Source organism: Poecile atricapillus, chromosome Z, assembly GCF_030490865.1.
Source record: "Poecile atricapillus isolate bPoeAtr1 chromosome Z, bPoeAtr1.hap1, whole genome shotgun sequence".
NCBI lineage: Eukaryota > Metazoa > Chordata > Aves > Passeriformes > Paridae > Poecile > Poecile atricapillus.
Window position 1 is genome coordinate 127,441,695 of NC_081289.1, and position 24,070 is coordinate 127,465,764.

General features: G+C 37.8%; 1 protein-coding gene across 1 annotated transcript in view; it reads right to left on the reverse strand.

Moving 5' to 3' along the window:
• Positions 1 to 23,820, reverse strand: part of RAB3C (RAB3C, member RAS oncogene family) — a 126,295-nt gene extending 102,475 nt beyond the window's left edge. Inside the window, exons 1-2 of the mRNA XM_058826603.1 lie at positions 23,732 to 23,820; positions 13,625 to 13,852 (exon numbers count right to left, since the gene is read on the reverse strand). Of these exons, the coding sequence (XP_058682586.1) occupies positions 13,625 to 13,852; positions 23,732 to 23,755 (252 nt within the window). The 5' untranslated portion in view covers positions 23,756 to 23,820. The remainder of the gene's footprint in view (positions 1 to 13,624; positions 13,853 to 23,731) is intronic.
• Positions 23,821 to 24,070: the final 250 nt, after the last annotated feature.

A 24,070-nucleotide genomic window follows, 5' to 3' on the forward strand; every position in this document is an offset into this window, starting at 1 on the left:
CAATTATCGGTAATTTCTAAGAATTGACAGCAGTTTTGACCATTGAAAAGTGAGATCAACTTGTGAACACCCCCTTAAGATGTAAAGCCGGAGCTCTCTTGTTCTCTTTGGTGTCCAGCTTCTGACAAGGTAACAAGGCTGTGTCTCGGCCTCCCCTCCCCACTCCAGGCCGGACAAGGCCACAAAGGGCGGGGGAGGGAGAGAAACGGAGCCGGCGTGGCTTGGTTTGTAGTTTCTGCTGCTGGACTGAAACCTGACACCATGAACATCTGCAGCTTCTCCAAGACTTTAACTCTTTTACTACCTAGATAAAACGTACAGATTACTCCTTTTTCCCAGAGAGGCAGAGAGAGAGACAATCAACATGAAGAAGACATCATAAAACCATCAAAGACAGTGAAGAAAAGAGTTAAGTTTTAGATGGGGAAGAGAGAATAAGGAGGTGCTTTATAAGCTGAAATATTTTTCTGTTAAAGCTATGGAGATGGACAACAGTGTTCTGAAAAAACTCCTTTAATTCATGACAGAGTATATTGGGAGGAATGGAGTGTTCAAAGTGTGGATTTTGAGCAAAAGGTGGAGTAATTGTGATACAGTGAGGTGCTGGAACAGAGTGGGGAGAAGTAATAGTTGAAGATTTGAGGCCGCTTGAGGCAAAGAGAAAACTTCTGTTTCCAGGGAGGCTCACAGAGACAGATGAAGAGAACTTTTGCCTTTGAATAACTCATCCTTAAAAATGACATCCCTAGACTCATTGACCCATACACACCTCAGAGTGATGTGAAATGGGAGAAGAAAAATTGATGACAGATTTCCGGGCAGCTGGCATCAGAGAAATAGAAAGCTATAACAGAAATAGTTTTCTTGTGAGAAACTCCATAGATTAGCAGAAGAAGACTTCTGTTTCTCTACAGAGACTGATGAAAAGATTCTAGCAGGAATTGGAGACTGTTTAAACACCAAAGTTCCAAAGTTTATTGTCTCTATGTTGTCATGTAAACAAAAGAATGGTTGGGTAGTAGGAGAAAAAAGGGTTTTCTGGAAGTTTTATTTTAGTTTTCTTATTCTTGTATTTTTGTTATTAAACTTTCTTTATTCCTTTTAAGTTTTAAGCCTGTTTTGCTCTTGTTCTAATTCACATCTCACAGCAAGAAATAAGTTTTCTAATAATTTTTTAGTTACTACTTTAAAACCATGACACCCCTCAATAAATTAAACTGTCAGAAGCAGAGTGCTACAAAAAGAAAGCATTATTAGTATCTGACAGATGAACATTCTGAAAGTGAGTTGGTCTAAATAAGAGCAGAAAAAACATTGTATCGTGAAGGAAGAGAAGCAAGACAAATACCTACCTGATTCCTTTAGGTACTCTATACAAGACTGCTACCCTATTCAAAATACCATTCAAGCATACCATCAGGGAAGTAGCAATTGTGAGCATTCAGAAAGGTCCAAGCTCCACTTTTCAGCCAAAATCCTCAGAATCTAAGTCAAACCATGAATGCCTCTGTCTGTTATACAGATGATCAGTGCATATCCTGTTCACTTGTTACTGGTTTTCTTTAGCACATTGACATCATATAAATAATGGGCCTGCTTACAAATTTATTTTTTTTCTTACCTAAACTGTTTCTCAATGGAGGATTGTGCATTTTGGACAAAATTAAGTGTATTAGTGGAAAAAACTCAAACCACAAGCTTTATAAAAAACTATAGTACTAGTCTTGCCCTTGTTTCCTGGGGTAAAAAAAAAACAACATTATTTGTCTATTTCCTTTAGTTCCTCTATGTAGTACAACAGGGTTTTTTCTTTACCTGTTATCAGTTTGAACTTCTTTTTCCATATGAAGTATCTCCAGTGCAGTAGATAATGAAATAGTCCCATTTCCTCTGGAAATACTTCACCAGGCACATGAAAAAACCATATTAACTTTCCTTGTATGGTTAGTAGTAATCCCTGTGTTTTCTCATATACCCAGATCATGCCTTTATTCTGTCGCTGTTAACTAAATAACTTGTATTTTAAAAATACTTTCTTATTCTTGTTCCTGAAGTATCCAATTTGATATTGTTACATTAAATTCTATTACCTGACACTTGAAAGCTAGTGTGGGGGTTTTCTGTACTGATAACTTGTTCTAACTTCCCATCATTTACAATCAGCATATATGTACTATGTATTAAGTTTACTAACTATTTGCATCCTAAAACCCTTACACAATGCATTTTAAGTCTGATGTCCTCTCCTGTCAAAACAGCTTCTCATTAGCTTCTCACCCACTCTTCTTTCCAGTACTGAAGTCAGTGCTCTCCAGGAAATTACCTTGATTCCTTTTGTTCACAGAATCTTACATTTACACTCAGCCAGCTGAGATGCTCTCACACTTCAGCTCTCACATTTTTAGTTCACTGTTAGCATACGTGATGCTATATCATGTGTGATCATGCCCACTAAAATCTAGAATCCCTAATCACAGAACTCTCCAAAGAAACTGTGCCTTAAGTAAATTGCACCAATGGCAGTCAAGAGGTCTTGTAAGATGGCTAGAATTTTAATAACTATTGGAGAAGAGGTCAGAAATAAGCAGTCCCAAAAGACTCCAGGACATTGCAGAAAGTAATGTCCTAATTTTAGGTGAATATACAATTCTGAGACATTACATATCCAGGTGTTTTTTATTTAGCTCAGCTGATTCTGGAATGCTTCATTATGATGAACAAATACAGGCCTTGGTAGTCAGCATCACAAACTAAACCATCCATAAAGGAAAACCAGAAACCCCTATGAGAGTTTACGTCATATTTGTTTTTCTAGAGTGTGTTTTATTTCCAAATAAAATAAACTCAACTCAATAGTATCTAATCTATATGGGGCAACAATGCCCACCTAGTATCATTCTTGCTGTCACAAGAGAAAAATTACTTTCCTTTGGCAGATTGACATTCATTTTTCTTTTTATAAATACACATAAATAATAACCCAATGGCCAGAAAAGTAAGAATTTTCTGTCTATATATATAGGTACCACCATATATATATATATATAGAGTGAAAGAGAGCGATAGACAGAGAGATAGATAGACAGATAGATAGATAGATAGATAGATAGATAGATACCATACTAATTTTTGAGTAAACAAATTACAGTCAGAAAATTTGAGTCAGCAAATTACACCATTGACAACTTCCATCTGGGTTATTGACTGAGTTCATTGAGGTAAAATTCTCTGTATTTATCAAACTGCAGTTAGTGAATAAATAAAGTCTTAAGAGGTAAAAACTGAGGAAAGAATTTATTTATGAAAAGTGAGTAATAAAACAATCTGGTTAAACCAGAAAAATAACAAGACTACTACAAAAGAATAATATGTTTACTCAGGAAAGATTAAAGATTATCCTTCAACTACACTGAAAAGAGAGAAAAGTGGAAAAAAGTTTCTCTAATATAAAAAAAAAATGCACCTGATATATTGTTTTTCCTTATCTGACCAAGAAATAGTGATGTAGATACAGAGCTAAATTCTCCAGAGTCGCTGTTTAGTTTGAGATCATAATTTCAGATATAAAATCTGCATGCATTGCCCATTATATATGTAAGCTACTACAAACATCCTCATGTGACACAGAGACCCTGAAGGCTCTGTGTTCTTACAAAATGCACCTAAGCTTACTTCCTGAACAAAATTCAAATTGACTAGCATTAAATAAAAATTAGTTCCTTCTGTGTGACCCCTGTATCCTCCCTCTGTCACTTGTGTCCCTTTCAACCCAGTAAAATTTCAGAATAACTTCAAGATGTTTTAACACAGCATGGGGAAACAGCTTGCACTGAGCAGCAGGAGAGGGCAAAAGTGAGCTTTAAATACTAACTCTACATTTGCATTTCCATGGTATTTACATTATGGCTCCTGTCCAAGGCTGTGGTCCTGTGATTTCAAAGCACAACTGCACAGCAAGAGGGAAAACATTTTGCTCTAATCTATAACATGAATCTTATTAAAATTCAGTGAAGAGCCTGCTGTATGGGCTTTTTTTTTTTTTTTCTTTGTAGATTCACTGCGACTGTATAGATATTATAAATTTGCTGCTAAAGTGGTTCATGGGACCTCACAGCACAGTTGATTTTTAGAAATGCTGTCAACATTAACTTAATTTTTAGAAACAGGCCTAGTTTTACTGATTAAAATGATAATTTAGTAGAAGTTATATTGACAGTTTAAAGTATACTGTCAGATTTCTCTGAATTCTGTTGAAATCTGCTAATTCTGTAGAACTGAAATAGCTTATTTGTTTTATAAATTTAGTCCAATGCAACTGTTCTTGATCCAGAACCCTGTCTCAGCAAAATCATTCCTTTCATTATTTTTTTCCCACTCTGGTTCCTCTCTTGAAAACAAATACAAAAACAAAACAAAACAAAACAACCAAACAAAAAAAACCCCAAACAAAAGAAACCCCCAAAAATCTTGATATTCTGATACACATCTATGAAATACTCTCTTCTCTTTCCTTTTCTCATCACCAGCTTTTAGGGAGCCTATGTAACATTTATATGATATTTGCATGTGTGCAAATGCTGGTTCATGACAGTTCTTCCACTGGTATATGCTTCCTGACAGTCCCAAGCTGGTGACTTGCAGATCGTTATGCAGGCAAAGGCAACTTAAAAAATGTTATACCAGAAGGTGTATATATATACAGGTTAGGGGGAGCTGCAATTCCTTGAAGTGTGGCAGTTTAATGATTTTTTGGCCTAAAACATGGCAGGATGCATTTCCCTGGAATCCAATGAAGAAAACTGTAAGACACACTATATAAAAGTGTTCTTGAAAGGATCTTACACTAGTTCAAGTTTCTCTTAAAGAATTCCCACATAAGCTTCAACTTAAACACTGAGATAAACCTTATTTGGAATAATTATGCAAAATGACACATTTTCTTTTCAATTAATATATGCCTTTGAATACAGATGTAAAATTTTGCTAATAACGGGAGTTTTCCTCAAAGAATATTTAAAGTCCAGCAATGTGAATTAAGCATTGGATGGTTCTGTTAAGCATGGGACTTCAAAAAAGAGTGAAATCCTTGACTCAAGACTCTACAGAAGACTTTTTAAAAACTGTTGGAATACTGAGAAAAATAGTGGAACTTAACACAGGTTGCAGTTGCAGTTGCAGAACTGGCATTTACCTCACATTTCCTCTCCAAACTATTTGAGGCCAGGAATTTGTAACCAACTTTGGCATACATTTTTGAGCAAGCATGCAGCATCAGGACTCAGGGCTGCCTAGACACGGTGCTGTATTTATAGTCACCATCCTTTTTTATTGAGTTTGGTTTAAAGACAGTGTTTAAAACCCTCAAGACAGGCACTTTTTAATAGTGATAAAAATGTCATACCTCATAAATATTTGAAGAGCCAGTACTGCATTCTAAATAGATAGCATATGAATTTTTAGAAGTACAATCACTGGCCAATGTGGCCTGTCCCACAAGAAGTATACAGCATGTGTTCTTTGCACTGAAGTCTGAACTGAATATGCCTTTTGCATTGCTGCTACTGAAGATTGAATCCTGGCTCCATAGCAGAAATGAAATTATTGTTAGAAGATGTCTATTGTTTCTAATGGATGCATCTGTATTTTTGCACATTGAGTACTTCCCAAGGCAGCATGTATTGCAAAAAAAAATGTAATGAGTACAGTTCTGGATTTTCCAGTAAAGGACTGTAGTATCACATCTAGCACTCTGTAGTGTGATTTTGTAGTGTATTGTAGTGTGTGAAGAAATAGTACCAACCATCACATACAGCATGTCATTTTTCCCACCATTTATGGTTCCCTAATTCACAAATTCTTGGTCCCATTTTCACTCAGATTTTTGGTGTTTTCTCTCACATTCTGCCTCATAGTATAAGCAGTGGCAAACTTCAAATATCTTTCCAGTCTCTGCTTGTATTTCCCTCTGCTCTGATACCTTTAACATTTAAGATATACTAATTATTTTTATTTTTATAATTCTATAGATTATTTAAATTACCAGTATATACTAAAGTTTAGACAAAAGACAAACTGTCTTGTCTCCTTTTGGGTAAGCGGTATCTCCCCTTCCTACTGTTCATTACCACTTGAATGGCTGAAAGTGAACTATTCAACAATTTCTTTCTTGGCTACCTACCTGATGGAAAATTGTAGTTGAATTGGATCCATGGCTGCAACTTTAATATAAACAGAAAAACGAATACAGAATAAGCAGGGCAAGGTAAAGACGGCACTAAAAATCCCTAAATTCAGGAAATATACAACTTCTGAAATTAACTAAGACTTCTTTAAAGCTATACAGAGATTAAAAACTCTTAGTGGTTCTCTGATAGATCTGAATACAATAGTTTCTCTGTTCTGTAATAGGCTTCCTTTGACTGCACCAATTTTCAATATCTGTTGTTGGCAGCTCCAGAAGCTATGAAAAATAAGGGTAAAAAATTAAGCAAAAATAGTGATTAATAAATTTCACAACTATTTCTGAGAAATAAAGTAGACCAAATATAACTTGCACATAAGTGGAAGTACTCTCAATGAATATGTAAGAAGCACCATTTGAAATAATATTGCAGTATGAAAATAGGGGCCTACCCTAAAACTTTCAGGCTCTTCGGTGATTTATATTGTGCAGAAATAAGCAAAAGAGGAGAAAAAAAATAGTTCAGGCAAACCATATCCAACTACAACTGGATAACATTTACATGTTGAAGGGCATCTTAAGAAGAAATAAAAGCTTCCCACAGTTTCCCCTTGTTTAATATAACAGGAAAAGTCCAGAGATTGCATTCTATCTGTCAAAATTACATTCCTCATTAACAATCTTTTCTCGGGAAGGGTTCCTTTAAGACCTTCTAAGAGACCAATATTTGTGAACATATTGCATTACTTATCACAGTGGACAGGTCAGCCCCATCCATGTCTGCCTGGAGCTGCTGCCCTCTCAAGCCATGTCTGCAGCAGCAACTTAAGTTATGACATCAAATATTTCAAGGCTATCAAATTTGTCTATTCTGTGAAACTGCCAGCATGTTTTGTCACATGATTTTGACTCAGGCAAGCACCAACAGTTCCTGGTCAGAGTCCAGGACTTAGTAAAGGACTAAGAGAAAGAGAACGGACTAAAGAGAGCTTCACCAATACCAGATCTGGATGTGTCCATTCTCATTCAGAGACTGAAGGAGTTTAAACATATGGACAAAAACTATTCCATACCAGCTGAATACGAGTGCCAAAGGACAGTCTTAGAATGTTTCATTTACTAAAACAGCTTAATCCAGAGAAATCTCAATTTCCAACACTGGAACGGTTGCCCCATGGAAGTGGTAATTCCACCATGTGGACAATGCTCTCAGGAACATGGTGTAACTCTTGGGGCGTCCTGTACAGGGCCAGGAGTTGGACTTGATGATCCTGATGGGTCCTTTCCAGCTCAGCACATTCTATGATTCTACATCACTCTCTTCAAATCACTTTGTCTGATGTATTGCAGTATACACATTTGATTTTCACGTTGAGATGAGGAAGTTTCATTTTCAATATTAGATTTACTATCCTCATCTTAAAAGATTGTGTATTCAAAGCAGCAGCTACACATTGTCACCAGCAACTGAGAAGGGAGGAATAAAATATAGTTTGCAATAGCTATCATAGGAAATAAAAACACTCAGATGAGCCAGACATAAGAAAGTCAGGGTCTGAAAATCCTGTGATGAAATACTTGCACATTTGCTATCCTCTTTCTCCACATGCTACTCCTACCTCCAACATTTATTGCTTCAGCTTTCATTATTTTTGTACTGGACTAGTGTATTTAGTGATTCTTGAACTCACTGATTCTTATAGCCCCAGTCAGTGTTTCTGGGTATTTCTGCAATATTGCACTGCCTCCACACTTGTAAGTTATTGCAGGACACCCCAAAGACTTCACTATCATGTTGGTACTCCTACAGACCCTTCTACCCCCCTCCCCTACCCCCAACCTATTGGTTTTTTATGTGAATTCTATTTGCTGCTAAAGGACTGATAGAAAGCTTGTAGAGAAAAAAATCAGGTGCCAACTATTTATTGATTTTTTAACAGTTACAATAATTTTAGTTACTGAATGATGACATTGCATTTTCACAGTCAGCTTATAAAACCTAGTCCTCACTTAGTCCCTAAGCCCTATGATTTATAGAAGCTATTGATGTGAAGGAAGCAACATTTTGGGTATCAAATGAAACAGTCACAGGCACTTCTGAGAAGGATATGCTGACACAAGCAGCTCTTCTCTTCTCTAGGGGGTTATCTTTCTATGTGATTATTGCAAGTAGTCCTTGAAGTCTATGGCTAGTCCCAGGGAAAAGCCATCTAAGCAGCAAAAGGCAGTGCAGTGTTCTTATTTGATATTTGCTCCAAAGTGTACAATCAGATATGGCTGTATGAATGAAGCTGTAACTCTTGTACAATAAATAGATCAGAGAGGAAAAACTTGATACTTTATTCCTCAGACAAAATTTGTACTGAAATCAATTTGAAATCACTGAGACTTCTGGTCAAGTAAATTTTAAAAATGAGATAAAGATGAGGTATGGATAAACTGTCAGTTAAATATGTTGACCTGACTTTGCTAATTTTATGCTTTCTTCTAAGAGCTAGTATCTGGAATTTATTTTTCCTTATTTTTTTCTCTCTACTCTGTGGTTTATTTTGACATGTTAGCTAACAAATTCTGCTGTCCAAGTAAGCCTATAATTTGTCCATAAACTCTTACCGGCTGTTATTTGTATTATACCATTGACAAAAGAATGCAAGGCTTTATAGCACCTCAGCTGCAGATAGATTTCAAAGGTTCTTATTTTTATTTTCTGATTTTTACCCCTTTGAGCTTTTAGTAATTTAAGTTACAATGTATTTTTGTCTGAATTAATAGAGAAATCATTCTTTAAAAATTCAATCTAAGTTTGAAAGTGAGAAAAATTTATAGCCTTCTGGTTTCAGCTCCTTCCTTTAATATTACTAAATCAAACCAAATGGAGGAAATATATATTAATTTTTATTATTTTACACTTTAAAACATCCTAAAACCCTTTAATAGGTTTTATCCTGAGTCTGTATGTGCTGCATACAAACTTCCCTTTACAAAATTTTTGTATCATTTCAATGGAGAAATCAATACCTTTATAGGTAAAGCACATTATTTTTTTTTTATTCCTATCCTCTAAAAAGTAAGAGACATGTTAATATTCTGTCTTCCTAATGTCTATAGCAGATTGTCACACTTACAATGTGCTGTGAAACAAAATTTCAGGGCCACGTGGTGGTCCTATGACAGGGTAATGTGCTACCACTAATAAATATACCACTTGAACTCTGAACTGCTTTCAATTCCAGTGGTAAATACTGTGGATAGAAGACGTTTGGCTCAGAAAGAAAAAAAGCAAATGTTACAGTGCTCCCAGCAAGCTCTTTCTGACCATTTTAAAATGACATTACAGCAGGAACTAGATGGAGCCCCATCCTCCCTGAAAAATTCTCACTTGAAAAATGAAAGAAGACAATTCAAGAATAAGACAGTATTGCCTGCAAGCAAGAAAAATCTTAAGACTTGCAGGGCATCCCAGTATGTAAAGACCAGCTACCTCAATCTGATAACTCTTCCTAGTTCATCTGTGATAATACACTGTGAATTTTATTATTAAATTATGACTCTGCTTCCTTGAGTGCCCATGTTGACTTTAAACAAACTTGTAGTCTTCACTGGTAAGCATATGAGAATCTTATTCTGGTGTAATCTGCAAGCTCCAACAGGCTTCAAGTTGAACACAAAGAATCTTGTTGAAAGCACTATTAAACAGGAACATTAACCTAGAAGAATATGTACAAAATTTTAACAGGAAAAACTGGATTGGATTGATTGTGTGCCTAGATAGGGCATTTAAGTAACTTAACAGCATTACTGTTTACACAGTTCTGCATTTTATTGTCAAGCAAGAATAGCAGAGCAGCATTATTCCCTGTATTTCTTCACTTAAGTGCATGACAAAATAATTAAGTTCTGATTTTGTCATTCAAAATACATTTTAAAGTTGCATTTCCAGTCTTCTGAGTTTACAAACCTGTGAGATTTTCAATAATATTTTATTTCAGATATACTGAACATCAGTTATCACATAATGCCACCAAATACTTTGTCACTGATTTTGAGGGAAGTGTTATAACATCATGCAAGTATTATAACCTCATGATTCTACTCAGATTTAACATCAAATCACAGCTCACTATGATTCACTCAGTATGATTTTATATTCTATCAAATATAACCATTCATAAATTAATAAAAGAATAAATGAAATGGAAATAATATTGCAAGAGAACTATTCATTTTAGAAACTTATTTGCATTACCAATAAAAACAACAAATTATAATATAGACACAAGTCACATATACAGACAGTGCCTATTAAGAACAATTCTCCTCTGGTTATAACTTAGGAGACAGGGTAATAGTGCTCTATTTCAGATTTTATGTGCTAGAATAGCTTTCTGAGATTCCTTACTGATTTTGTTGAAGGTCTCAGAGGTGCAACAATCAAAGGATTTACTAGCAAGCTCAACTGCAACACAATGCTCCAACACAGAACACTCCATCTAAAAAGCACAGACAGGTGTAAGTGAGCTGTAGCAATTTGACTTACTTTGGCAATGACAAAGCCTTGTAAGAATTGGCATTAGAAATTCAGTGAAAAAAACAAACAAACTAAAAAAATCCAACCACCAACAAAATAAAGATGCAGTGCTGGCTTGGATAAAACCCTTTTCTATGAAAGTGTAATCGGAAGTCTTGTCTCTAATCCTACATCCTGGCACATGACTCTTCACAAAGTAGGAAGGTCTCTTCTATGCTCTGAGCCTCTGTTTCCTCTTTCCTGAGGAGCACTGGGTTTGTTTCAATCACTTTGGTTGCAAGTTTTTTCAGAAAGAACTGTTTGGACAGTTTGTTCTTAACTTCAGAGCCTGCTTGAAGTCTGATGTTAATGCCATGCAAATTTTACTAGAACTGGAAGGAATGCAGCTGCTACATCCCATCTATGCCAGTGACCAACCTGAACACATATAGATCACTGGACACCTTTGAGCTAAGCACGTTTTTGTGACAGGGAGCGGCAAAAGATATACTGGTGTCAAACTAACATGACAACCTTGTAAACTAACATTGCTGCTTTTGCTAGGAAAGATATGAACAATAAAATCTACTGCAATGGTTACTTGGTGATTAAAGGAAGAACTGTGTAAAAACTGTAATATGAACACAGTATTATTGCTCCATTATAAAAAAACAATAAGGTTATGTCAATGAGATCTCCAGCATTAAACTACTAAAATGAAACCAGCATGTTATTGAAGTGATATATATATATATAATATTCATGTAATATATAGTTACCTCGCATTTACCACTGTTACACTAATCACAATAGCGTAAAATAAATAAGCTTAAAAAGGTTGAGAGGCAAAAAGAAAAAGCTTATGTTCTAGTTCCTAGAGGGGGAGATACCAAGGGCTGAAGCCTAATGAGATAGTCTAGAGAACCCTGGGAAATTCTCCACTGTACTATATTAAGAAAATATTTAATTTATTTGATGAACTGTTCAGATTTGAACCAAGATTTTCTAAGACTTAATGGCTGTCCATCATTAAACAAATTTTAAATTAGTTGTATTCATAAGAAAAAAAAAAAAGATAATTTGAAGTTTGAGGCTCCTACAAATGTCTAACAAAGGCAACACTGCTCAAAGTCCTCAAGCATGCCAGGAAGTGCTGAAGCTTTAGCTCCACATTACTAAAGGTCTTGTTATTCTTCCCTCTCCTTTTAGTATTACCCTCTCACCCAAGAATGAGGGGTGTAAGCATCAGTGAATCTGTCCTAAATCCAACTGTGTCCTGGGGTGCACCAGGCACAGCCAGGCAAGGGAAGGGATTGTCCTGCTCTGCTCTGTATTCCTCTGGCCTAGAGGAATTGTGGCTTTGGAGGGAATAATGCCTTAGAATTGTAGCTTTCATATTTTTCAAATTGTGTACTGCTTTAGTGTATAACTCTAAAACTCTTTATATAGAATGTTAGCTACTGTCTTCACATTTTGGTCAGACAAAATAATTCCCTTAGGCCTGAAGCTCAAGGGCACCAAAAGTATAACCAAAAGTGAGTTGAGGGGGAGGAAACTGGGGGTATATGACTTCATTACCTGAAGCTGTAATTGGAGGATTAATTCCTGATATGTAAATGGACCAAACTTGTATCTGAAAAAAATCATGACCATTATCCATCTTGGGTGTGGCCTCTTGGGAGGCTTTTGTCTGCCCAAGATGCACCTTTTGAAGGCCTTTAATAAACACCAGCTTTTACTCTCCTAACCTTGTCTAGCCTCTGTTCTAGGTAGCCACTCCATGGCATCATGCCCTGGGCAGCTTTACCTCAAGTCCTGTGTGTGGTTTTGGGCACCACAAAAATAACGCAAAGGTTTTAGAAAGCATCCCAAGAATCACAAGGGTGGTGAGAGGCCTTGAGGGGAAGCCATATGAGGTGAGGTCACCTGGTCTGTTCAGCCTGGAGGAGACTGAGGGGGGGATCTCACTGCAGTTATAGCTTCCTTGTGAGGGCAAGAGGGGCAGGCACTGATATGTTGTCTCTATGATTGGTGACAGAGCCCAAGAGAATGGCATGAAGCTGTGTCATGGGAGCTTTAGGCTGAATATTAAGAAAAGGTTCCTCACCCAGACGGTGGTTGGGTGTTAGAAGAGGCTCCCCAGGGAGGTGGTGATGGCAGCAAGTCTGCCAGAATTCAAGAAGTTTTTGACAGGACTGTCAGGCACATGAAGTGATTGTTGTGTTGGTCCTGTGCAGGGCCAGGAGTGAGGTCCCTCCCAGCTCAGGATATTTTATGATTCTATGGAATAAGTTTTGGCTATCATTTCATTTTGATGAGAGGTTGTGGAAAAGGAAACCTATTCCCTGGTATCTCATTTTTCCCCACTAGGCAGCTTTCTACTGTCTCTAAGGTATAGACAAGGAATGAGGGAGCTTGTATGCCTGGGTAGCATTATCTCTTTGCACAAGTTTCCTTCTTCAGCAGAAGATGGAAGATGTTTCAGGTGATCAGGATGACAAAACAAAAAATTACACCTTCTATTATGCATCCACTGTTATAGCTCCTATCTGAATTTATAACTTTTTAAGGGAAGACACCAGACCCTAAAATTTGTATTTCAAGGTACTTTGATATAGCATGTATCACTTTCAATAGTCTATATATTGCACAGACGTTAATAGCTCACTGCATAGATATTAATATGTGTCAACCTGTATTATTTCCAAAAGAAATTGAGTTAATGATAAAGAACTGTACTTCAATAGCTTTAAAATACTGTTTACATTCTAATATTCAAGATAGAAAACTATACAAGAAATTATTAACTGCTATTTCATTCCTATGCTCTCTCTAAATATGTAAGGGTTATGGCATTCCATGCAAACCTGAAGTTGTATAAATGCTATCAAAACTACTACAGTTTGCTTAATTCACAGAATTATTTTTTAGCTTACCCAAATCTGTAGCTTAATTCTTTTCTCATTTTTGAAAACTGTTTTTACTTTGAAGTCGATCCCAACCGTGCTTACAAATGCAGATGTAAAGGAATCATCAGCATATCGGAACAAAAAGGAGGTTTTTCCAACACTGCTGTTGCCGATAATGAGCAGTTTAAACATGTAATCAAAGTTCTGGTCAGATGTATCTTTCTGGCCATATCTGGAATCTTGAACGGATGCCATCTGTAATTCAAAATGAAAAAGAAATACCTTATTGTCTCTTTTATCTTAAAAAGATAGATTTTATTGGAGTTTTTCATACCTGGTATCAATGAAACTCAAGAAGAACATCTTCTTGAAAGATTAGTCATGTGTATGCTTCAATGTGAACTTCAAGAAATTCACAGAGATCTCATTATTTTTTTGTGATTCTTGTATCTAGTAGTAGTTCTGGTAGCAACAGAGGATGTAAAAATGACTGGTAATTGTTACCAAAACAACAACAAAAAAAATAATTCTAAAAATCCAGGACAGCTCTAGAGTATATCTCTAAAAATATTTGTTTTCAGAAAATGTGATGAATAGATGGTGAAAATGCAATGAAAGTTCATTTGTATGAGAAAAGTAAGAGATCAGTTCTTCATTTTGACACAGCAGGTATATTTCCAAACAGAAACTTAGTAAGTTTTACATCTAATAAAATTCTTGAACCATTTATTTTACTGTAAATATGTTGCTATCTTTTGCCATGCCTATAAACTTACTCAAAGCATTTTTCTTTCACCATCTTTTAATTCTCATACCATTAAATAGTGAGTATATACACCTCTGAAATACTGTCTTGATTTTTTTCCAATACTAGTACATTCTGTTGTTTTTTGAATTTGTTATGTTAATGCAACATCATCATAAATGGCAGTTAGAGTAATAGAATATTAAGGTTTGGAAGGGGTGTTAAAGATCATCTAGTCCAAATCCTGCTGCCAGGGACACCTCCCACTAGACCAGGTTGTTCAAGGCCTTATCTACTTGGTTTTGAATATCACCAGGGCCGGGGCATCCACAAGCTCTCTGGGCAATCTGTGCCAGTGTCTCACCACTCTCATAGTAAATATTTTTTTCCTAGTATCTAGTATAAATTTCCCCCCTTTCGGTGTGTGCCCATTCCTCCTTGCCCTGTCACTCCAGTTCCTGTCAGAGAATCCCTCTCCAGCTTCTCTGTGGGCCCTTCAGATACCACAAGGTGTCTATGAGGTCCCCACACAGCCTCCTCTTCTCCAGGCTGAGCAGCCCCAACTTGCTCAGCCTATCCTCATATGGAGGTGCTCCAGTCCCCTCAGCAACCTGCTGGCCCTCCTCTGGACTTGCTCTAACAACTCCTTGTCCTCCTGCTGGGGACCCCAGAGCTGGATGCCGTGCTCCAGGTGGGGTCTCAGCAGAGCAGAGCAGAGGAGCAGAATCCCCTCCCTCAATCTGCTGGCCAATGCTGCTTTGGATGCAGCCCAGGATTTCCTTGTGAAAAAGGACTGTGGGCTCATGGTGAGTTTTTCATCAGCCACCACCCCCAAGCCTTCCCCACAGGGCTGCTCTCAATCACCTCTCTGCCCAGCCTGTGGGTGTGGCTGGGATTGCCCCAGTGCAAGGTATAAGACCTTGTACTTGGCTTTGCTGATGTTTGGAGTGGCCCATCTCCCAACTACGGTCCTGGTGGATGACATCAACATTTTGAAATTTGAGTCCTTAAAATACAGTTTTGAATCCATATAAAACACCTGAATAAGCACAGATTACTGAATACTGTTAAAGAGCAACCTATTTTGATCTAGAGACTTCAAAGATCACAGATTCCAGTTATAAAAAGTATACCTTAGGCTTTCATGAAAATTGCAGAGATTAGGGTGAAAACCTGACCAAAGTTCTACCTAGGTTGCTCAAAAACAAATGGCAAAGATAAAGAGCTTAGAATGTCTCAGCTGAGTTTTTAACAAAAATGATCAAGTATTTTGAGAGCCTGTGAAAGTTTTTTGAATATGATTAGTGTAAGAACAACACTTATGCATGCTCATTTGAGACGAAAAGATAGACACCATAACCTAACATAAAGGCTTACAGAAAAGCAGCTCATGTAAAAGCTTTCTAATTTAGGCATCTCAGAATGCATTTGGGCAATCAGAAAGGACAACTGGAACCAAGGTGACAGCTGTGCACTAACTCACACTCTCAGCAAAACTCCAGTTACTGTATATATTGGTTTAGATAATTCTGCTATCTCATAGCACCAAAAACATGACAGCTTCTTTGGTCTCTGAAGAGGCATATAGGAGTGGGGACAGAAAGTTCTGAAAAAGACACTGGAAGTAGCAAATTTTTACTAGAAAATTTAGGGTCAGATTTATATTTATAAAATAAATATATTTGATTTTATATTTTATATAAATTTGATTTATAGCAAACATTCAGTAGGGAGTGTTTGATTTCAGAATTTTATTTCAGAATTACCTTCTTCATTAAATGTAGTATTGGGTACATACACATTTGCAACCTGAATGTTGGCATTGGTCATAATATTTATTCATTTATTCAACAGGTATGCAAAAAAGAAGCTTTAGAATAAAAAGTTGAATAGTATCAACCATACACATTACTAATCTTTCAGCTTTATTATCTCTATTGAAAAGACAGAAACTTTCATTACTATCCCGTGTTGTATAACTATTTGGGGGTATTTTGCTTAGAAAACAAGAAAAAGAAAATCAAATATTGATTAAATTAGTCTACTCACAAGTCACTATAAAACAATATAACACAGGACATGCTGATGTTGCGTAGAGTTTGCAACAACAAGTCAATGAGTTCTATCAGACCAAAGACTGCAGTGGCTGCAGGTGTCACATGTGTGACCACTGTGTGTTGCTACAGCTGCCTGTTCCACAGCCCCTCTGGCTCCCCTCTGTTGTGCTGCAGCTGAAAGCAGCAGTTACCCCTTGTAGCAAGGAGGAATATCATATTCTTTCCTGACTTTATCTCCTAGGAAGCCTTTCACATAGCTTCTTCAACCAGCTTAAGATTTACAAAAAGAGGTTTAAGCTTTCATCCATTTGCTGCTCTAAGTCCTATGAAGCTTCCAACTCATCCCCATGTACTTGAATGCCTAACACTTCAGAAACAGCATGATTCAATGAGCAGAGAAATCAGGAGACCTGGATTCTAATAATAGTCCTGCTAAACCACGTACATTGTGTAGCCTTCCTGAGTAATAATGTGTTTCCTGTGGATAGTTTTAAATACAGACTTTACCCACAGAAGTTTCAGTGTTCCTCTAAATTATGTGTGGTTATATGCATTACTCATACAGCAGTTTCCATAACATTTCTGGGAAAAAAAAAAAAAGTAAAAAGCTCAACACCTTCACTGTGCCATAAACTTATGGAGTCATTACTTGCAGTATCTCAGGCAGAATTACAGGCATGCTGAACATAGAATCAAAGCTGCTTTTATTTCAGGGGCAGGAGTATGTCTGCTTATTACAGGATGATAAAAAATGCCTAGGAAGGGCATAGGAAGGGACTGATTTCTCCAAGAGGATTAGTGAGGTAATAATTGAAACTGTTTGGAGAGACTAGCTTAGCAAACCAGTCTCCTAGACTACTGATAGTGGTCCTTTCTCCTATCCAAAACCCAAATGAGCCCGCATTAGTGTAAAGAAACTCTGTGCAGTTACTAAGTCTTTGCCATTCTGCATTTTGCATTTTGCATTTGCTAAGACTCCCCAGACTCACTCCTTCTGTGGCAAGCAAGGAGACAAATTCTTCCAAGCACAATCCAAATTATGCTCACAATCTAAATGATACGCTAAAGGAATATCTGTATTTCTGCTGACTGTAAGGGAAGTACAGATGCGTGGTCCTCTTGAACTTTTTGAGTAAGCCTGTAGTGCTTCTCTTTCTTAAATGCAAGCTGCTGACTTAAAAATTAAGTATGGAATGCACTGTAATCCACTTCCCAAGGTATTAATATGTCAGTTCACTCCTGACGGTACTTGTCCCTACAATTGGAGGTCTTTTTAAAATATGAAGAAAATCATGATGGTGCTATGTTCTGCCTTTGGAAATTATGCTGGAAGCAATCACTAGTAATGCTGTGTTCCCACCCATAACTAAACACTGCATACATAGATGAGAACCACATAAACCTCACAAAAGTTAAGATATTATGTTTCCAGTAAAGTAAAATGCATACTTTTATTTTGACAGAGTTCTTTTCTCAAAAGTTAAATGGATATATTAAACAAGCATTTGTTTTCAACAAAGCACAATTTTTCCCTTATTTACTAAAATTGAAGAGAAAATCCACAGTGTTATTTTCATTAGCATCAAAAGCAGACTCAAGCCACTTCCTAGAGGACTTAGGACAGACTTGAGAGTCGACTGAGAAATCTAAGCTCAAGACAATGAGCAGAAAGCCTATACACAGGAGATCTCAGATGCTAGCTCCTCATCAAAGCCAGGAGTTATGTTGCCAATTTGAATATAGTGCAAGGACAAACAAAGGATCACTTTGTATGCTTCCCTGCTTGTAGCACATCTCTAAACTCCTTAAACATGGATTATTTATGGGCACAGGCAAGTTTAATCATTAAGCATAGTTTTCTATTCAGACCCATGTACTTTCTAAGTTTCATGCTTAGCTATTTCCTTGATTCCAAAAGAAGAGGTGTACATAGAGCAGGGTTAAGAACAAATGCCAGAACACTGTGTTTAAAACTGTGTCACCTTCATGATCATAACAAAACATTTGCTGATGTGACTCTTTATGCCTTGGCAGGCCTCATTCTTTGGCAGAATCAATTTGAACAGCTTTTTTACTTCAGCAGCGCAGCGTGCTGTGACCTCCCTGGCCTGCACACAATTTTAGTTGTACTTACACACGTACCCCACTCTGCATGCTCAGTGCAGGACAATTTGCTCCTGGAAAATATGATGCAAAAGGCAAGAAAACCTGACATTAAAAACACTGAGATTCATTCCTTCCCGCCTTTAGCAAATACGTTCTTTTCTTCTAAAAATTCTGTTAACAGTCATGTCTTAAAGGAGAAGATTGGCATTAAGTCCAGAGAAAATGTCTTGCTACTATTTACAGTGAGGATAGATAGAGACTGATCAGCGAACTTAAAGTTGTTTCAAAGTGCAACACTCTCTTTCTGTCTAGTGTTGTTACAGCCCTCCCTGAAAAGGACCTCAGTTACCCCTGAAAGTGGGGTAACTGAGGTCCTTTAAAAGATCACTTCAGTCAGATTAGAGTGAAACAGCACTGACTGACCAGTGTTTACACACACATAGTTCCAGTGGAAAGAAAAGTGGTTCTTTCCTATATACAGGGTATAAATATATACACTTCTATTTCTTTCTATACAGCAGCTGACTTTAGTTGATGTCTTAGTAAAAATGGAGTTTCCTGCATATACAGTCTTTTGTGAGGTGATCTTTCTGTCTCTTGTAAAATATATTGAAACAATGGAATACAATGGAAAAATCAATGACTGTAACTTATTAAACTGTATGAAGGATGTTCAAGTGAGTGACACTCACTGCACATAATGGTCTTTTAAGTGTAGATCAACTTACGTCATCAGAGTGGTTAAAATGTTACCAAAATCCTTATGAATAAGAACACTGTGACCCAATCATGAAGAATTTAATTACTTTTGAGGTAAAATATCAGACTAACCTAGGGACTGGATTTTAATCTTCTCTTTTAGAGGCATCCTATGACATTTATTTTCTTCTTTTCTACATCTTGGGCAAGCTGCTTACTCTCTTGTATTTTTGGTGTGATCTCAACAAACACATTGATATCCAAAGATGAAGACCACAGCTGATTCTCACAAATCTTTATAATTTATTTTTTAACCAATTAATAAGAATTAACCAAGTTCAGTAGACAATGCACTGGCCACTTATTTGGAATTTACTGATTGCCAGCCATCTGCAGAGCACAGCTTGTAAACTAATGTACTTGGCAGCATCAGGAAAGGCTTATCTGCTTCAAGGTATTATGAGGTCAGAATCATGTATATGTGTAAATGTATCACAGCCCAATTAGAAACATGTAGCTAAAAATGCAAAGGTTTTTTTTAAGCAGAACACTGAAATGTGAACTTGGGGAATACCAAGAAGATACTGAGATGTTAGGTCTAAAGCACTTCGAGAAGTGCTTCATATCAGCAAAACCAGTATGTATATGGCCACACTGCCAGGAGCTGCCCAGGACAGGAGAATGTAACATGAGTAAAAAACAGTTTTGGCAAGGCTCTAACACCTGGATTCTAGTAATGAGACAGCGAACTATCCCTCATTTCTCTTTTCTTAACCTAAATTTACTTTGTCTATGAAAAGGGTAGCTTAGGAAACATATTTCTAATTCCCACTCTAGGTATCATGCAAAACACCCCTTCTTCAAATAGTGGTAAAACCTAAGAAAGAGTTGAAAGTGGGTTAGTATAAAACAGGATGTTAGGAGGCCACCAAAATAGTGCAGCTATGAAAAGAAAAAATAAAAGCTGTGTCAGCCAAGGTACTCCAGAAGAAATAAATTTAGAGTAACCAGGGAATATGAAAGAATGAAAATGAGATGGCTAAAGCCTTCTGTCATTTACTCTATTTAGTACGGCACTCAGGGTCATGAGACTAGGAAAGACTGCATACCTTTTTGTTTGCCAGAGAAGCTGCATTAGGCTAAGACACTAAGTAAAATACTAATGCCACTGTCTAGGGCACTGGTGAGACAGCATTAATGACAATTCTGATCTAGTGTGTTCCCAAGTTCAAATGGGAAAACACCCAGAAAGGTTAACAGGAAGATCAGAAAAAAGAAGAGTGTATCTCATGGCAGAAATAAAAATGAAACAAAATAAAACCAAATAAAAAAACCAGTAAACAAAACATGAGCTGTTTCTCTGGATAGTAATGTGGTCATGATGCAATGAGAACTATTTAGACTGATGTATACAGGAGCACTGGATGTTATCAACAGTATAAACTAGCCATGAGTGCCTCTAAGCTGGAGGTCAGTAAGTATCTAACCAGCAAGGGATCAAGCTTCCACAATGGGGAAGTGACAGAAGAAGGACTACAGACTCCAGATGCGGATAGATCGGCTAACTAAAAGGTGTATATAAGTTTCTCTGTGGACTTAGTGGCTTGGCAGGCTCTAGTACTCCAGTGCTTCTCCCTGAATGAACTAACACTGACTTATTTAGTCATTTATGTGAGTGATAGGAGCTGAATTGCCATGCAGACTCCTGTGTCTTATAGCTTTGATTGGCCATTTTTCATCATAATTTTATCATAACTTCTGTATATATCTGTAAGCAGCATTTTGGCTTGTTATTGCCCTTCTCCATTGTGTTTGGATGTCTAGACATAACTATTGTCAGTGACAACAGGATATGAAAAACTAACAAAATTTTTTTCATTTCTTTCCTTGGCAAAGGAGATAATTTACAAATTATTTCCCACTTCCTAATTTTTTCTCCCCTCAGCCACCATTGAAATGATCTGAGGTCCTGGCAAGTGGAAGAAAGTATCTCTAGAGATCTAGCATTTTCTACAATCTGCCACCCACCATTAATGTCCATATGCTCTAATAAACACTAAAAACAGGTTATCCAAACTGCAGTTCTTTTTGTAATTTGGCAAAGTGCAGCTACATGGAAGATCTGCATTCTACAATCAGAAGCGAGTGAATTGGTGCATGAATCCCTGAGAATTTCCCACTGAACCTGCACTTTTGAAAGTATCATGAAAGCCTTAGGGACATTACTGAGAAAGATATATAGACATCTCAAGTAATTCAGACCAATTCTTAAAACAATATGCAGAAACTATACAGAATTCAGTGTTTCACAGAAAAGAAAGTTCATCGCTTTTGAACTAAAAATCCCTCCATACCCATAGGCACTCCTAAAACATATCTGTTCTTTGAAAACATGGCTAAAATAATGAAAAATAGTAAAATAATGAAAAAATTGTGATCCAGATTCAGTTACATGCAGCAGATGACAGCAGCAAACTTTTACACTAGGCAACTCTTTCCTAGAAGGACTCTTTTTCTGGTACTTGTTGGCCTTTCCTGTCTTCAGAGAAATTACATGAGCTTGAGATTGAAACAAGGAACTCACCAACATAGAAAGATGGCAACAGGACTCAGGCCCTTTTTTTCATCCTGCTAAACTATTTTAACACTTTATATTTCTTTTAAATTATTGCATGATGGAAATGTAAAAAAATAAAATGCTTATACTCTCCTCCGAGTTGTTTTTGATGGGATCAAAAGACGTACACTTTCACTCTTACTCTTGCTCTACAATTCAGAGATGGTAGCTCTGTAACACTGTTACGAATTGTTGTGCGGAAAGAAGCAACTAGATTTGTTTCATGTAATAGAAAATCACATATCTAAAAAAAATAAATCTAGCAATTAGTTCAGCCAGTCTAAACCCTGTCTGAACAAGGTTCAACCATGTAAGTCTAATGTGGGAAAACAAAGGATTCTGCAGAAGAAGAATCCACAACAGAAAATTGTTTTACTGGAACAACTAATATGAATAATATATAGGTATGCTGGGAATAATGTAAGCAGAAGAAAATTTTAAAAAAGCAAAACCTGCAGAAACTACAACTGAGAAACAAACTCAGTGTTCCAGACTGCATTTTCATATATTGGAAAAATACAGATGTGTATTATTATAATTTTGAATGTGATACGCTTATATGTAGACACTGTTTGACCATGTCAGCAGTCTTGAAAAAATGGAATTTATTTGGGGGTTTATAGCTTTCTGCTATCTCTCTTTATTTTGAGGCTGCATTTCTGCTGACTTTTACTCAATTATGTTCAACAATAATTCCATTTGTTCTGACAATCTGGATAACAACCAAGAAGCTGTTCTCTGATTGTCATTTAAAGATTTCTTTTTGTTATTATTTTTTTTAATTTCTGAACTCTCCTTTCTTTACATTCTGTTTTAATGTTGTATTACTATTTTGTTTCCACAACTATTTAAGAACTTTGGTGAATTTAACAACCTGTCAGATATGTCAAATATGGTGGAAACCAGTCTACAGCTATCTCCCTTTACTAGCAAAATTTCCTTTAATGAATTTTTCTCCAAAGCCAATACATAATAAATGTGTCTTCAGTAGACCAACAAACATGTGAATAAATGGAAAATACCACATAAACATTTCTGACGCATATATGTAGCAGGCAAAAGGTTGTAGATCTTCCCTTAGCCTGAATTTTATTACTGCCAGAGTAGATACCCAGCATGAAAAACATTAGCTAACAGAGCTGCAGTTCATAACTTAAATCATAACAGACTGAAAAAGTGCTCTTTGCACTTTATTGTGAAATGATTGTTACCAATCCGCTTTTCTACTGAAAAAAGAATCATATATTCAAATGCATAGTCTGGGGACTCCAGAGCTCCTGTGTGGGATTACAAAGCAGGCCACAATTAATAACTGAATACAGTTCACCAGCAAAAAATGTTTTGAGACAGTAACCCAGAAACTGCTAAAAACTTTGCATAACATAACTTGTATCTGTCTAGCATCTGCTGATGCAGTGCTATTACATCTTTCCCTACATAATAACTGCTGAAAAGGGGACCCTCTTTGCTCCCCCCAGCTCTAGCCACGAGCCACCTCTCCCCGATGTCGGGGGACAACTGCTCCATGACTACAAAGGCATCGTGCCAACTTCCTGCGCACCTGGGCAGCACCTCGGTACAGCTCATCATCCAACACCTGACAGCCAGTCACTCCCAGGAGAGCTGCGACCGGCGCTCCAGGGGCAGTATCTGAAAAACACCGTTCGATGTGCCCGAGTGTGACTCGGAACCCGCCCGCGGCCCGGCTGCCCCCCGACGTGCCCTCCCTCCCGGGGACACGACCCGTCGCACACGGCCCAGTCCCTCTATACGCACGGGGTGTCCTCACCCTCCACCCGCAGCAGCACAGCCGGCCCGGCGGCCCGGGCGGAGGGGCTCCTGCCCCGTCCCGGCTCTCAGATGCACCGCGCCCGCCTCACCCCTCGCTCGGCTCCGGCCTGGGGACCGACCTGCATGGGCGCTTCGTGCCTCATCGCCGGGCGCGGCCCCGCCGCCCGCCCGCTGCCGCTCGCTCCCGCACGCCGACAGCCGCCGCCGCCCGCCCGGGCTCTGCCGGCAAACCCGCTTCGAGATCAGCACCGGAGCTGTCCCCGCTCCGCCCCCGGCCCGCCCCGCCCTCGTTCGCGTGTCCTCCCGGGAGTCGTAGTCCTTCTTTTCGGGTCTCCCGCCCTCAGCTCTGCGAGAAGGGACTACAGCTCCCGGGGTGCTCGGCGCCAGGCTGCGAGTGGGCGGGGTCTGAGCTGGCAGCGCGGCGAGCGCGGAGCTCCGCGATCTCTTATCGGGGCCGC